Consider the following 14,575-nt stretch of genomic DNA (forward strand, 5'->3'; position numbering starts at 1 on the left):
GTTTTATTATTTATAAATATAATATCAATCACATTTTAAACAATTATTTAAATTAAAATTCAATTTTTTAATCTAATACCAAATATATATCTGAATATATAAAATACAACTTTGATTTAATCCTTTATTTTCAAATTTTTCTAAATTTCTAAAGAAAAACATACCGCTTGGTAAATGGTGATTCCAACAAAGTCTTGATTAGAGATGAATAACTTAACCCACTAAAAATCATATCAATGGGTTCTTCCCTTAGCATACAAAATTATAAACTTATTACTACATATAAAGTGTAAGTCATATGTTCCAAGGCCTCCTCTCTTCATAACTCCTCAAAAGAAAAAGACAAATATAAATTTATACTCCTAAATTTTGAGAGTTGTATCAATTTAAACTCTAAACTAAACTAAGAATTGTATCAATTTGAGCCCTAAACTTTAGAACTTGTATCAATTTTAACCCTAAACTTAGGGAGTTATATCAATTTAAACTCCCAAACGAATAATTGTATCCGTTTAGACCTTAAACTTTTATAAGTATATCAATTTAAACTTTGAAATTTCATAATTATATCGACTTAAACCTTCATTATATTCAGGATTTAAATCGATATAATTGTTAATTTAGGGTTTAAATTAATACAGCATCCAAAGTTCAAAGATATAAATTGATATATGCTCAAAAAGAAATATTAAAATCCCATTTCATAACTATTTAAGATTGCAAAATAGAACACTGATGATCTAAGATCACAACAATATGATCGATAAGTTACGAGACTAAGCATATGCCCTCTTGAGGTTATAAGGTCAAATCCTACTCTCATACAAGTTATTAAACTCAAAAAATAAAAAATAAAATACAAAATGAAGCAATATAATCAATTACTCTGTAAGAGGATCAGTTCTACTCAAATCTGAACTATTTTTCCATTAAGAATTTTGAAATATTAACCAAAAAAACACACCATAAGCTCTTTAAGAAAATCACAGGTCATGGAACAATCAAATAAACTGGACATGGAAATTTACCATCAACCAATCAAACTAAGAAAATCTAGATAAATAAAATTACATCGACCAACTCGTTGCAATACCCCACGGCCAGGCTGTTCGTCCGGATTATTAGCACAACTCTCACAGCCAAAGCAGAATCCTAAACTTCTCGAGAGTGTTCATTGCAGTTATTCTACTGAAATGCATTTCCAGGCACTTAAACTGGTGCAAAGTTGCAAACACAAACATGATAAATAGGAATGACAATAACTACGGATGTCTCAATCAAATATTTACCCCCTACCAAGGCATTACGAAGGCTGTCATTTTCCAGCAGGATGTGCAGCAACCGTGACACCGTCAACAGTCAAAATTGACTTGCCTCGTTGATGTCCGGGCCAGTTACCTGTGTACTAAAGTAACACAAAAGATATCTCCAAGTAAAGCAGTGATGAGGTCCATAATTAAGAAACTGGCATAATACAGCGTTAATTCTTCATTTATTATACATAGTTCTTAGGAAATAAAATGCGTTGAAGCCATTTACCTGTAAATACATTACTACGTCTCATTATCCCAACCCCATGGAGCAAGTGAACCAAACTGACAAGATTACGATAGCTTTACATGCATCAACATGCCAACACAAGTAGGTATCTATTATCCAACATTACACTGCATCATTAACTACCTTCTGATAATATTACATTGCGGGTTACAGAAGCCACTTCAGCTTTGAAAAATCTACCTTTGTATCTTGAAAGAATCAATTGAGACCTCAAACATTTGGTACAACAGAAATTATAGAACAAAGATAAATCAAAATTGACTAAAAGAAAAGGAACTAACTAGTGACTCTTCAAGCTCCTTAAAGCCTCGATAGACAGCCTCAGTTTGGTTTTGTGGAAGGGCTAACCTACGAACCTCAGTCATATATCTGTTACAAAAGTTCCAGAGGTAAGGTTAACACTGTCACAACTTGAATATTTTCCTTATGAAAATGTTGACACATCAATTTAGATCAGTTAAATATCTCCTAGTAAATCGTTTGTTGTCTCTTGTATTTGGCCCTAGGGGTGAAACCTCCCAAAGAGTTATTGGGGTGGACCGCACACGTAATGGGCCGGCACCTCAATGATCAAAATACTAATAATAATAACTTTTATATGGGCTCTTTTGGTATATCCTTGGATATTTCATTTGATCAATGAAATTGTTTCTGGTCCAAATAATAATAATAATAATAATAAAGTAATTTAAATCTTCAAAGTAAATCAATTACTTGTCATTTGTCGTGGTATGTATGACCACAACTTAAAGTGGAGTATTGCTAAGCAAAACTCAAATAAGAAATTTGACTAGATTCAATATATCAAACAACAAGGTGAGTATCAACAGGCAAAGGAAAATCATGAAATTGACCTGTTAGCAGCGCTGGCTATCTTGTCCCGAACCCCTTGGTTGAAAATAGCTACTTGATCCAAAGAGTATTTTCCCGCAAGAACTAGAGATGCTGAAGTTGCACTTCTACCCACAGTCTGTGAAGATATTGACATAGCCCACTCATGGAGTACCACTAACACAGATTGGAGGAGGCGTAACCTGAGTTTGGGTGATGGCAGAATTGCACCATTCAACAACAATTGATCATAAGCATTCAATACTGGCTCAGTTGCACCCTTGCAAACAGAAATAAGGGCTCTTGCAACATCATCGTTCCCAATAGATTCAACACCTGATTCTGATCTCTCCTGTACAAAGACGAATATTACAAGAAAGAGCTGATACTATAGCTATAACAATAACATCATGAATTGAAAAGAATAACACTTTCATTCAATTATTTATAATCAATCATCACAAAATATCATCAAACATGTCTTTACTTCAACGAACACAACCATACCAATGCAGCCTTCTCAAGGTGAAGACAAAGAGACTCCAAAGGTATTCCAGCTCCATCGCCAGGGTAAATGTGGACACCAACCCTTTTTAGTACTGAACAAGCTTCAGCAATGCCACCCGTAGAAAGAGCTTGGTCAATTAATCGAGCCCAAGTTTCTCTGACAATACTAGTATTGCCATCAGAAGAATAGTTTGCAAAGTACAGCATTTCCAAACATATCTGAAAACCACAAGCAAAAGAATCCATCATCAAACAGAATAAAGAACAATTTAACGTAGGAATCCACAAACTGTTCCCGAACTTGATTTTAGATCAATTCTAAAAGTTACCCAACATTTTTTTTAATGAAACAAAACGTTCCAACACTTAGAAGTCTTGGTCTCATGCTTCATTATTCCTTCATTTCCTTGAATCACAAATACTCGTTATAAAATTACATGCTTCCAAACAAGTACGATCTTTCATAAATACAGATGTAAGCAATCGGAGTGACACATTAATAGTAATAAGTTTAAAACTTGAAATCTGTGGTGATTGCTGGATTCTTGAGGGGTTTTCAATATTACTTCTACATGCCATAAACGCCTAACTGGATTCTCTCATTCTACTGGCCCATGGCACTTCCAATTGACATCAACAAGTTTCTGTTTATAAACTTGACATTCAATGTCAACCCATCAAACACTCAAGCTTCCTAAACTCAGTCCAGAAAGCTTACCCAAAAGTTAACCAGTGTGGGTGTAAAAGAATTCACAACGTAACCAACTTAAGAATAAAGAAAGAGAGACAGAATATCAAATCCTCAAATTCAATGAGGTAAAAAGAAAAGGTTACCTCCCATAGCTCAAATGGAACAGCATATTCATTATATAGCTGAGTTATAGTCTTTAACTCCAATGAGAGCTCTTTAGCCTTTTGCCGAGCCGTATTTGCAATACTGGAATTGGCAGCCAAATCATTATTATCTGGGATCATTTCATTTTGGACTGAATCAGATGTACTTGCCACGGATTCTATTCTTGAAGCTAAAGCCTCAAGCTCCTCCTTAATTTTCATCTGGAAACGAAGAACAGCAAGTTTCCCTTCAAGCTGTTCAAGCAATCCATTGTCTAAGGTATCAGGGGTAGAACCTGCCAACCCCTTGCTACTGTTAGCATTCTTTGCTTGTAAAACTGCATTGCTCAAGTATTGGCACCTGAAGACAACAAGTCACATGGAAGAAAAAAAAAAGTACATAACCGAAATTTCTCCAAGAAAAAAAAAGTTCATGCCAAAACAATGGTTTCAAGGAATCTCAATTGGACAAGAACTAAAACCAAAAGCTAACTTGGAATTTTAGCTGTCTAACAAAAGCTTTAGAGCTCGGAATGACATAAACCAACCACAACCAACCACATATTTTACACGATATGCACAACTACATAATAAGATCATCTTTATTTACTTTTCTCGTTTGAAAAGGAAGCATGACCTTTCATTTATATAGTTAAATAGCTACAAGCAGAGTGTGGGTAATGGGAAAAAAACAAAACAAAGTACAGCAGCCATCCCCTTTCTTCTCTATACTTTATAACCTTTTTTTTTCTGAAAAGGATATTTTAAATTTTTAGAAGAGAAATAGATTTTGATTGATAAATCAAATATTTCAAAAAAGGTTACAAACTATAAATTTCACACAACGTTGTTTGAATGAAATTAGGAGGGTGTAAATTGTTAAACTTACGAAAGTTAGGGTTTAAATCGTTACAATCCTCAAAATTTAGAGGTGTAAATTGATATTTCCCCTTTTTTCCAGTTCATGTGGGTTTGGTGTGATGACTCAAACCTCTGACCTTGATATCTTAACCAGTTCAGCTATGCATAAATTGCTAGCTTTTATCAAAAACTTCCCCACCATAGCCTTAATTGCATTTATCCACAGAACTACATTTTAAACCTTCGACAACATCATAGTTGTTCAGTACTATCTTTTTCCAAACCGTAAACAAACCCCAACATTCAGAATTGTTTCATCAATTCTATCACTATAAGCCTATATCAATAAATACTCTCTATTTCTAAACCATATTTATTGCCAATGCAACATGTTTACATGGAACGATGGCTCTTACTGAGCATCTAAATAGACGTATATTGGTAACGGTTATTCAAAAGAAATACATGTTGGAATTTATACCTCTGCTCCAAAGTAAGAACATCCCCAGGATCAGATGAGCGTCTACCAGCTAGTCTTAGCAGCACATGAGCAGCAAGCAAATGTTGCCGCTTCATAACATAATATCGAGCTAAAAGATCAAAAAATTTGGCTTCATTTGTTGCACCAACTGCTCCCGACTGACCAATTGGAGAAGCCCCAGCTGTTAGAGCTGAGACAGCTCGAACCTATACCATGTAATAAAAATGTGAAAACTATGTCAAACCAATATATATTCTAGAAAAGAAAATTGCAAAGTTAATAATGTTTCAAATCTGTAACATTTCATAGCCAAGAAACTGGAGTGTAATAGTCAGTTCTAAGTTGATAAGCAATTTTGAACTTGTGGGCTTTGCCCTTGCTATTAAATGTTTATTTCCACTTCTACCATATCATGGATAATAATGAAAATTTCAGCATCTTGATCGGACAGGTAACATGAAGTACATTATATAATCTCAACCATCAATATCACATACAAATGGAAGCTAATAACATGAGTAGAAAAATTAAACCTCTTGTATGGGATGCCGCCCAGCATTTTGTAGGAACGGTACCAAATCTGGTCCTCCATATTCTAACAATTCATTGTCAAGCCCCAAATCAATCATAGACCGATACAAGTAATCATGGAAAAGTTTATCTGGTGATTGAACTCCAAGCTGCACAATCTGGCATATATATTTACTACGTGTTGCCATATCAGGAATGGACCTTAAAGCAGCAGGCTTCATAGGAGACCCAAATTCTTTCAGTGAGACATCACCTTTTAGTGAACGTAAAGCACTTATAATTATTTCATAGCACTGTTCACGCTCGGAAAGTGCACGTTCTCGAGCAGCCAAATCAGTTTGATCATTAAAAGCATTACCTCCAGGGTCAAGAGCCTGGGCTTTCTGCAGAGGCAAACGAACCACCGCTTCATAGAATCTGGAATGGCCACTCATATTAAGTATTGCACCAAATTAATAAAATATTGCCCAGAAAACTCATATCAGCATTAGCAATAAACCTAAAAATAAACTGACCTTAAATCCTCAAAACGTTTGCATACAGTTCGTAAATCTGCAGACTCTGGAATTTTACTCAAACAATTGAAGGCTTCCCTAGCAAGATTCTCTTTCTCCATCGGGTCAAGAGTCACAGCAGCCCTCTCCAGACATTCCACCGCTAAGAAAAATTTATAATCAGACTCTTTAAAGTAGCTTGGGCAGCCTTCCCTTAATCTCCCACTAATGTCATCTACAGTTCCCCTGCCATCAGGACCAGTATAGTACTGGCAAAGATAAAGACGTCAATTCAAGGAATTTGGTCTGAAGTTAGATATAGGTAATGAAAACCCTTTTTTATCTTAAAATACTGCCTACATTAATAGGAATGGTTATGTGGGAGGCATACAAAAAACAGAAGCCAGCACGAAACAGAGGAGCCTCCAAAAGATGATCACACCCAAAAATAAGAAGGAAATTCAATATAATAACATTTTTTTAAAAAAAAAAAAAAAAAATTGAAGCAATAGCCCAGAAGAGGGAATAAAATGAGCAGGAAAATGATATTTATGCTGTGTTTGTTCTACAGCTTGTCGCCTTCCTGTACTCCTAAAATGAGCTTCAAAGGAAGGAGCCTCCAGAATTCTTGTTTCTTTATTAAAAAGTTAAAAACCATATAAACAAGAGGAACATGAAATTTATGCTGGTAACTTATGCATGCTAAATTAACAAAGCCACTCACCTGCATTAGAGCAGATATAAGTCTCGTAGCAAGATTATCACCCTCTGCTGAACAAACAAGCTGATTAAAAGTCAATTGAGCTATTGCCTGCCTAAAACTATCATCCAAGCCCTGAACCAAGCGTGTTAAGTGGTGTTGAGAAAGAAGCTGAAGCAAAAACAAAGCTTCAGCAGATCTAAGCAGCAGTTGCCTAATACATTCCATTGCCCTAACCTGCAGTATAACAAGCATAAAATGATAAGAAAATAAATAATGAAGTAAAAGCATATCCTAGGGAGAAAAGGTATCAATATCCGTTGCTGCAAATTTAAACTACCTCCATGGCCGCCAACTCAGCAGGACTGTAAGGTAATCTCTGCCTTTTATTAGAAGCTCCAGTCCCAGCAGATTCCATGTTTCTTGTGTATGTACCAAAAATGCTTTTCACCATATTCCGATCACTAGAAACAAGATCTGAACCACTACCATAAAGAATAGAACCTGTAACATCTCCCAAACCAGCTACACAACCATAAAGACCTCTTCTCTGGTTCCTTCTTGACCTTAGGAACTTTTCAAGAGCGCGGAGCTTGTGCTCAAGGATTTGCATCGCTCCTACAGAAAGCCTACATACAACTAATCCGTTGTGTGAAGTAGTTGTAGAATCTGAGATACCTTTAACAACCATGACAGGAAGTTCCCATAGTGGAAAAAGCAGTCTTGATGAACATAAGCAGAGCCCTTCATGTGCACCTGAAAATACTGGCACAGCATCCTGAGCAACCTGACCCATGCTAAACCCACCAGCAGCAGTTCTTGTGTCTGACAAGGCAGTATGGCCTCCAAGTTGAGGCATCCCAACAATTCTAGGATCCTCGAAAGCTTCACCTGCCTTGTCTGCAACAACATTGGTTATGAGACTTTCACAGTGGACAATCCTTGAAGCCAACATTAGACACATGGCAGCTGCTTCACCAGCTCCAAACCTTTTGAAGAAGTCTTCCAAAATTGATCTTGGTGAATTAGACTCAAACAACCTTCTCAAAATATCCACGGGTCTGTTGAAAGCTATATCCATCATGCCCATGGTACTGAATACAACAAGTCTCCTCCTAGGTAATATGTGTTGGGTAGATAGGTCTCCTCTTGCCCACAGTTTTCCAACTGCTTTTTCACCATGCCCATCTGGGAAATCTGACACCCCAAACTCAATCTGTGAATATAAAGACTGCATAGTGGCTGCAGCATCTGGTAAGGGTAAAACATCTGCTACAAAAAGCATTCGACCTTCAACAGGAAGAGAAGAAACAATTTCCCTTAAAGCAAAAGAAGTCCTTGCATTTAAGGCTGAAGTACCAGACATCGAAGATTGTGCTACTGGATCCTTGCTCACAAGGAGAAGTGAAGATATAGTTGGTGGTGAAGAATCGGAGAGGACTAGAGTCCCAGCAGAGTAAAATGCTGTCTCAACCTTCGGCAACAGCTCTTCATTTTGAGGTCTACCAGAGACAGAGTTGGCACCAAATGTAAGTCCTCCGCCAACACCTAGGGGAGGAGAAGGCCTTGTAGCCACAACTTTTAAACAACTTGGCGTCTGATGGCTGGAATTATATGCACCCAAGTTCCCATTTGATGGTGAAGTGGTTAAATACATCCTTCTACCATCTGATAAAACCGCTAGAAGGTGTAATGACTTTGATTCAAGTGTAGATAAGAGTGATATGCAGACAATAGATGGCATTGTTGATCGACTCATAGCTCTAGGTCCTTTTGACTGTCTACTTCCATAAGATCCATTTCTCTGATTGATCAAATTTCTTTCTTCTGCTACTTTCTTAAGCGGTCCATCACCATTGGATCCCAACACAAATACTTGAACTTTCATTTCCTCAGTTCTTGTATATAAAATGCATCTTTCACAATCATAGATCATTTCAACAATGGGATCAACAGCTCCAAACTTGAATACATTCGGCACAACCCATCTGAAAGATACCAGGTGCTTTTAGGTTAGTGTAGAAACCTAGAAAATACAGGTACCACAAAAGTAAAATGCTGTGAGCACATTCATCACAGAGTAAACTTAATCAGATGAACACAGCAATACTTGGTCAGCTGGAGCAATTCCTATGGGTAAAAATCACCCGTTCCAAATAAGAATGCAATGGAAAGAGAGATTGAGTGTCCAAGTATACAAATTTTGTAAATAAACAAATTTTAAAAATTAAAATTATTACTTCATATCATTAACAAACCAGCATACACAAATATAAAACCGTCAAAAAGGAGACTACATCCAACAGTTATAACTTTTATGAATTTAATTCCACTGGATACCTTGATATCACACTTCCTAAACCAGAAGTAAGGCAAATTTTACGACATCGCTTTTGCCAACCAGAACCAGATGTGTAATGAAGCTCATAAATGTTGCCATCACGTCCAGCCAAAAAAATTCGTCCTTTGTCAGTGCAAGTGATGCAAGTCATAGTGACTCCATCTGACGCAATAGTATACTCTGGCAAAGGCTGGAGTGAAATCTCTGCATATGGATCCATACCATCAGCACCACCAGAAGAGCATACTCCTACAAGAATCAACTGGTAACAAAAAGATGCTGAGAAGAAACAAAGAAACTATTGACAAAAGACAAATCTAGGGAGGAATTAAAGCTGTAAAATACGATATGGAAAAAGAAACTTTAAAACATAGTTAAACCTAAACCTAAACCTAAACTGCGCTAGTATTTTAACCCATGTAAAAGAGTCTTAAAAAAAGTAGTACAAAATGTCTTTAAAATTTGAAGAACAATTCAACATCTTTCTCAACACACCAAATTGTAAATGATCATTTTAAACACCACAACCTTTATCTTTCCCCTGCTAATGGAGGTCTTGGCATCAATTACAAATAGAAACGTGCACATTTTCTCTAAAAAGATATGGGACCTTCTCTAGGCAAGAGTGGCATAAAGTTCTAGCCAGCAAAAATATTAAGTATCAGTTCTGTTCGTTTAAAAGCAAAAGTTGGATCCTTGAGTGGAAGAAATTTGAAGCTTCCCTTGCGTGCGCCTAGTAGAGCCAGTAGCATTAACTTTTGAAAGAAGCCTTGGAAATTGATCGATGAATGACCTTTCTCAAGCATTTTGTTTCCTAAACTGTAAAATGTAATGCCTTACATTAAAAAAAGTCTAAACAGGGCTGGGATGACTTAGGAAGAAGTTGAGCCTCCTTGTTAGAAAGAATGTTCTAACCAAGAGGCCCCGACCTCCAAGTGGCCTAACTTATGCAGAAACCAAACCAAATCAACAGAGTAACCCTAGGTACTAAAGCTTCCAGAGTTCTGGTGTGTTTTCTTGAGAATTTTTTGTTTTTTTGTACAACAACTACGGGAATGGCGGATCGAACCTTTGACTTCTAGGGAGAAAGGTTTCATCTCTCATGTCAAGTATCATTGAGCTAAATGCTACCTTGGACATGAACCTTATCAAAGTATTCGAAACCAGAAAAGTCGCCAAAAAGTTAAACTCTTTTTCTGGACGGAAGCTATGGTTATGTCAACACAACCAAGAATATCCAGAGAAAACATCCTATGCGCTAGTTTTTTTTTAAAATAATTTTGCATTTTGCATGATCAATCAATTTAGACCAGTCTAAACGATAAAAGTAACAGGTAAAGTACAAAAGCAGCGTTGGAAAACTATTACCTCTGCTGGTGTAGCTAGAATTAAAAGATACTGTATTGCCTCAACAAAAACACCAGGCTTGGATTTGGTGAGGCCAACGGCACAGATGGCTTGCTCCTCCACATTAAACTCAGGACATTGACCATCCCTGACCAACACGAAGTGGTAAAGTAATAAAAAACACCATAAGTTGACAAGGTCGCTATACTTCAATGAAAAGTACTCAATAAACACCTAACAGTCCACTCCCAACTTGTAAATTATATATTTCTGTTGTTTACTAAATGAAATACACATTTCTTAGTTTGCAATTAGTGGAGTGAAATCAAGAAAACTCTTATTAGCACTTGTTTAACATGTGAACAGCTTCCTGATACGCTTGTTATAGGACTATTGCTACAGTTTAAGAGAAATTAGTAGTAGCAGTACAAGTGCTACTAATACAACACTGACGCACAAATGCTTGAAGCAAGGCATCTTCTTGAGAACTGCACCTCAAAAGACTTGTAAAGACTCTGTCCCTCTCTGTTTAGAAATCCTTAAAAATTTTCCTAGTTTGTCCCATCTATCTAACTCATGATACTTCGTGAGAAAGGTAGGATAGTTATGAAGCTTCCAATTCGTGTTATCTTGGTCAAACTGATCAGAGTTCGAACTACTAGAGTATTCAAATTTCAAAGGTTTTTTCTTCATATCCATGAGTCTGGACTAGTTTGTGTACATCACAACTAATCTCATAGAAAAACCATATGACCCAACTACATTTGGTCCTCGAGGAAACTGTTGAGATTTCATATCCTAAATAGGTGACTATCATAGCCTAAACTCATTTTCCTTAAACCTTGTACTAAGAAATATTACGAATGTTATTAAGGTATTAATAGAGGCATGGTTAGAAATTGTTTAATATGAAACAAATAGTAGCATGGTTGTAATTGTGATATTTCAAGTGAAATCCCACTTATATAGTCTTCCTCGAGACCTTTCCCACTCTCACACTCACAACAATCTAACAATAATCCAAATCCCCAAATTACCTCTATTATTATTATTATTATTATTATTTATTATAGGAAACAAACAAGTATATTCATCAAAAAAGAAAGGACAGCCTAAGGGCAAGGGGTTGAGGGACCCCTCCCCGGAAGACTAATATAAAAGGGTCTTCTAATGGTTAAAAATCATCAAGAAGCTGTAATTACGAAAGAATTTGGTGTAATTAGTGCACCAAATTAACCTTAGGTACTAATAACCTTGGTGTGATAATTTATTAATAATAACCACTGCACCGCATTAATATCCTAAAAACATCCCCAATGCTTACCTATTAATGCTCCAACACAAACCTTAGGTTGCTAGGTGACTAACGGGTCCATGGGTTGGTTTGAGTTGGATTGAATGATACTTTAAATTGGTTGTTCCTGTTCCAATTTCCAGTTTATCCAAGCAAATTAACCTTTTCACAACTTTTTTTCACTTTATTATGAAGAAGAATATCAACTTTCCTACCTCAAAACACATAGCTCTTTAAAATATTTAACTAAGAAGGTTTCAACACTTCAAATAATTGATTCTCTGGATGAAAAGAAATTGACGAAACACTGATTCCAAAATCATCACAGTTACATACGCTAAATGTTAACAATTATGAACAAGAAGATATCCAAGTGCAACAGACAATATTGTGGATCACAATTACATCTCAAAATACAAATTAATAATGGCATTATCATGTGGCCAAACTGTACTCACCGCTTGTCCAATCGCCAAAGAAATAAAGAATTATCAACAGATGCCCAAGCTCTTCGTATTTCTGGAAATATTCCACATAAGGCAGTTCCTTCCCCACCAGCGGCATTATATCTTTCTATAAGCACTGGAGGCAACTCCCAAGTATCCACCACTTCCACAAGAGGAGGCCACTATAAAAGAAGTAATGAACTTAATAGCATGCTTAAACACAAATTTTCAATTCAAACATGTGTGCAATGTTCTACTTTGCCAAACCATTCAGCTGATGATGATATACAACCCGACAAGACTACTTGTAGATGATGCAATGTTAATATTCTTGAAAGTATCAAAATTTAAATAATAATAATGAAACCAAATAAATATATATTTAAAAAACACCATATAAAACATATAACAAAATTTGCGAAGTTTTAATCAATGTAAAGCCAAATTCATGTAGAACTTGCTAAAGACTTCCATAAAGAAAAATGACAATTTGTCTAAAACTAGTTTTGACGCAAAACAGAAGAACCTCACAAATATCACGTGACCGAGAAGAAAACTAGCTACTAATTTAAAAAAACAGAATATTATTTACCAAAATCATAAACCTCGAACTTCAATTTAAATTTTCAAAACAACCCATCATAAACCAACATTCGTAAATGCATTAATGGATAAAAAAAATAAAAAAATGAAAAAATGAAAAAAAACCCAAACATCAACAATTACCTCTCTGGGATGGGTTGTATACGGATCGGTAGCGTATCTGGAAGCTTCCAGCGCTTCCTCCAGATCAAGTTGAGTGGCAACTTCTCTGGAAATGCGGTCGCTGATGACAACACCAGCATTGGTGACATCGCGCAGCACGACATCCTCGTCCAATGCCATCTGGTGTGGAACCCTAAAACAAAAATTGGGAAGCGGAATTGGGAGCAGAAATCCTCTGGGGTTGGAGGGTAAACGGAGTAGGGATTTTGAATCAATGTAGTATAGAAGTATATTCTTTGGTTTCTTCTGTACAGCTAAACGTTTGGGAATCAAGAGAGACGGACAGGAAAGTTGAGTAGGACAAGAGCTTGGGAGTGTTTGAGCGCTTGAGGTAGGGTTTTTGAGCGGGTTCGCAGTGGCGGGGAAGTGAGGTTAATTTAATTGGGACCCTCCTGAACCCGGTTTAGACCGTCAGTCGAACCGGATTAAAATACAATACAATTCTACAACGCTGTTCTTTGTGAGTTTGTGTATGCCGGTTCGTAATTGTTTTATGGGTTGAACAATGTAAGAATTGCACGGTGGACCCTTTGTTGGGACCAAATTAAAATTAACTCCAAACTTTAAAACAAATGAATTTTGGTCATTACAAAAATTATCATTTTAATTCTAGATGCATTTCTTATTTCTTCTTTGTTTTGCAACTACTCAATTTGAAAAAAAAAATCTCTACTTTTTTTTGTGTTTGTCGTATTCTTCTCTTGTGCATTCTTCTTCTTCTGTTTCTTCTTTTGCTTCTTCTTTTTCTATTTTTTCCCGTGTTTTTCTTCTTTTTCTTATGCGTTTTTCTTCTTTTTCATTTTGTAGTTTTTTCTCTCCCTTCTTCGTTCTGCAGTTTTTTTTTTTTTTTTTTTTGCGAAGAAAAAAAGTTGCAGTTGTGTCTGATGAGAAACTAGAGGATGAAGTTATAAACTAGATCGAGAAGCGAGGAGAATAATCCCCAAAAAGGAAAAAAAACCGAAGAAAAAAATTTGCAGTTGTGTCTATTGGGGAACTAAAGGAAGGAGCGAGAATTGAGAGTGAGAATGGAGATGAAGAATATGAACAGATAAAAAAATCGAAGAAAAAATTGCAATTGTGTCTAATAAGGAACTAGAGAAATGAGCGAGAAGCGAGAGGAATAATCCAAATAGAGGAAAAAACAAAGAAAGAAATTGTAGTTGTGTCTGATGAGGAACTAGAGGAAGGAGATTGAATCGGGAGCAAGAAACTATGGTGAGAGAAAAGTCCTTGCGTGCGTTTTGAGATCAAATGGGTACTTTTACATGTCGTTGGCGTAGTAAAATGCCATTTTTCATTCGTTTTTTAACCTTAAACCAATTTTTAGGCCATTGAAAAGGGGTCATTCGTACGAAAATCCCAACAACAATGAACATGTGATTTTTTTTTTTTTTTTTTGCAAATTACCTTTCTAGTCCATAAGTTTTGAATAATAAATGTATTTGGTCCCTAAGTTTTCAAAACATATGTTTTTAGCCATTAAGATTCCTAGAAAATGTATATTTGGTCATTCAACTTTGAAAATGTTACTTCTTAATCTCTGAGTTTTTTAAAACATGTTTAAAAGGTCTATGGAAGTAGTT

At 36.0% G+C, this 14,575-nt stretch overlaps 1 protein-coding gene across 4 annotated transcripts; it reads right to left on the bottom strand.

Moving 5' to 3' along the window:
* Nucleotides 1-921: 921 nt before the first annotated feature.
* LOC120081328 (nuclear pore complex protein NUP155) lies at nucleotides 922-13,342 on the bottom strand. 4 transcript variants are annotated; one of them, XR_005482791.1, is made up of 15 exons: nucleotides 12,954-13,342; nucleotides 12,240-12,409; nucleotides 10,509-10,635; nucleotides 9,140-9,402; nucleotides 7,140-8,787; nucleotides 6,824-7,036; nucleotides 6,121-6,368; nucleotides 5,608-6,022; nucleotides 5,075-5,280; nucleotides 3,733-4,093; nucleotides 2,899-3,117; nucleotides 2,415-2,743; nucleotides 1,540-1,929; nucleotides 1,297-1,405; nucleotides 922-1,214 (listed from the first exon to the last, which is right to left on the bottom strand). XR_005482791.1 is itself a non-coding variant. In XM_039036080.1 (15 exons), the coding sequence occupies exons 1-14, from the start codon at nucleotides 13,110-13,112 to the stop codon at nucleotides 1,316-1,318; spliced, it is 4,536 nt and encodes a 1,511-aa protein (XP_038892008.1). In that variant the 5' UTR covers nucleotides 13,113-13,342; the 3' UTR covers nucleotides 922-1,214; nucleotides 1,297-1,315. The 4 variants fall into 4 exon arrangements, 2 of the variants coding, with proteins under 2 accessions (XP_038892008.1, XP_038892009.1); XM_039036080.1 differs by having other exon boundaries at nucleotides 1,842-1,929; XR_005482790.1 differs by having other exon boundaries at nucleotides 922-1,405.
* Between the last annotated feature and the right edge of the window lie 1,233 nt (nucleotides 13,343-14,575).

This window comes from Benincasa hispida, chromosome 7 (genome assembly GCF_009727055.1).
Source record: "Benincasa hispida cultivar B227 chromosome 7, ASM972705v1, whole genome shotgun sequence".
Taxonomy (NCBI): domain Eukaryota; kingdom Viridiplantae; phylum Streptophyta; class Magnoliopsida; order Cucurbitales; family Cucurbitaceae; genus Benincasa; species Benincasa hispida.

Bases quoted from the DNA above. Each gene is read 5' to 3' on its own strand.
- LOC120081328 (XM_039036080.1), bottom strand. From the start codon at position 13,112: ATGGCATTGGACGAGGATGTCGTGCTGCGCGATGTCACCAATGCTGGT. The intron at 7,037-7,139 runs GTAGTTTAAATT...GTTATACTGCAG, and splicing joins CTGAGTTGGCGGCCATGGAG to GTTAGGGCAATGGAATGTAT. The intron at 5,281-5,607 runs GTTTAATTTTTC...TACATGGTATAG, and splicing joins GGCGGCATCCCATACAAGAG to GTTCGAGCTGTCTCAGCTCT.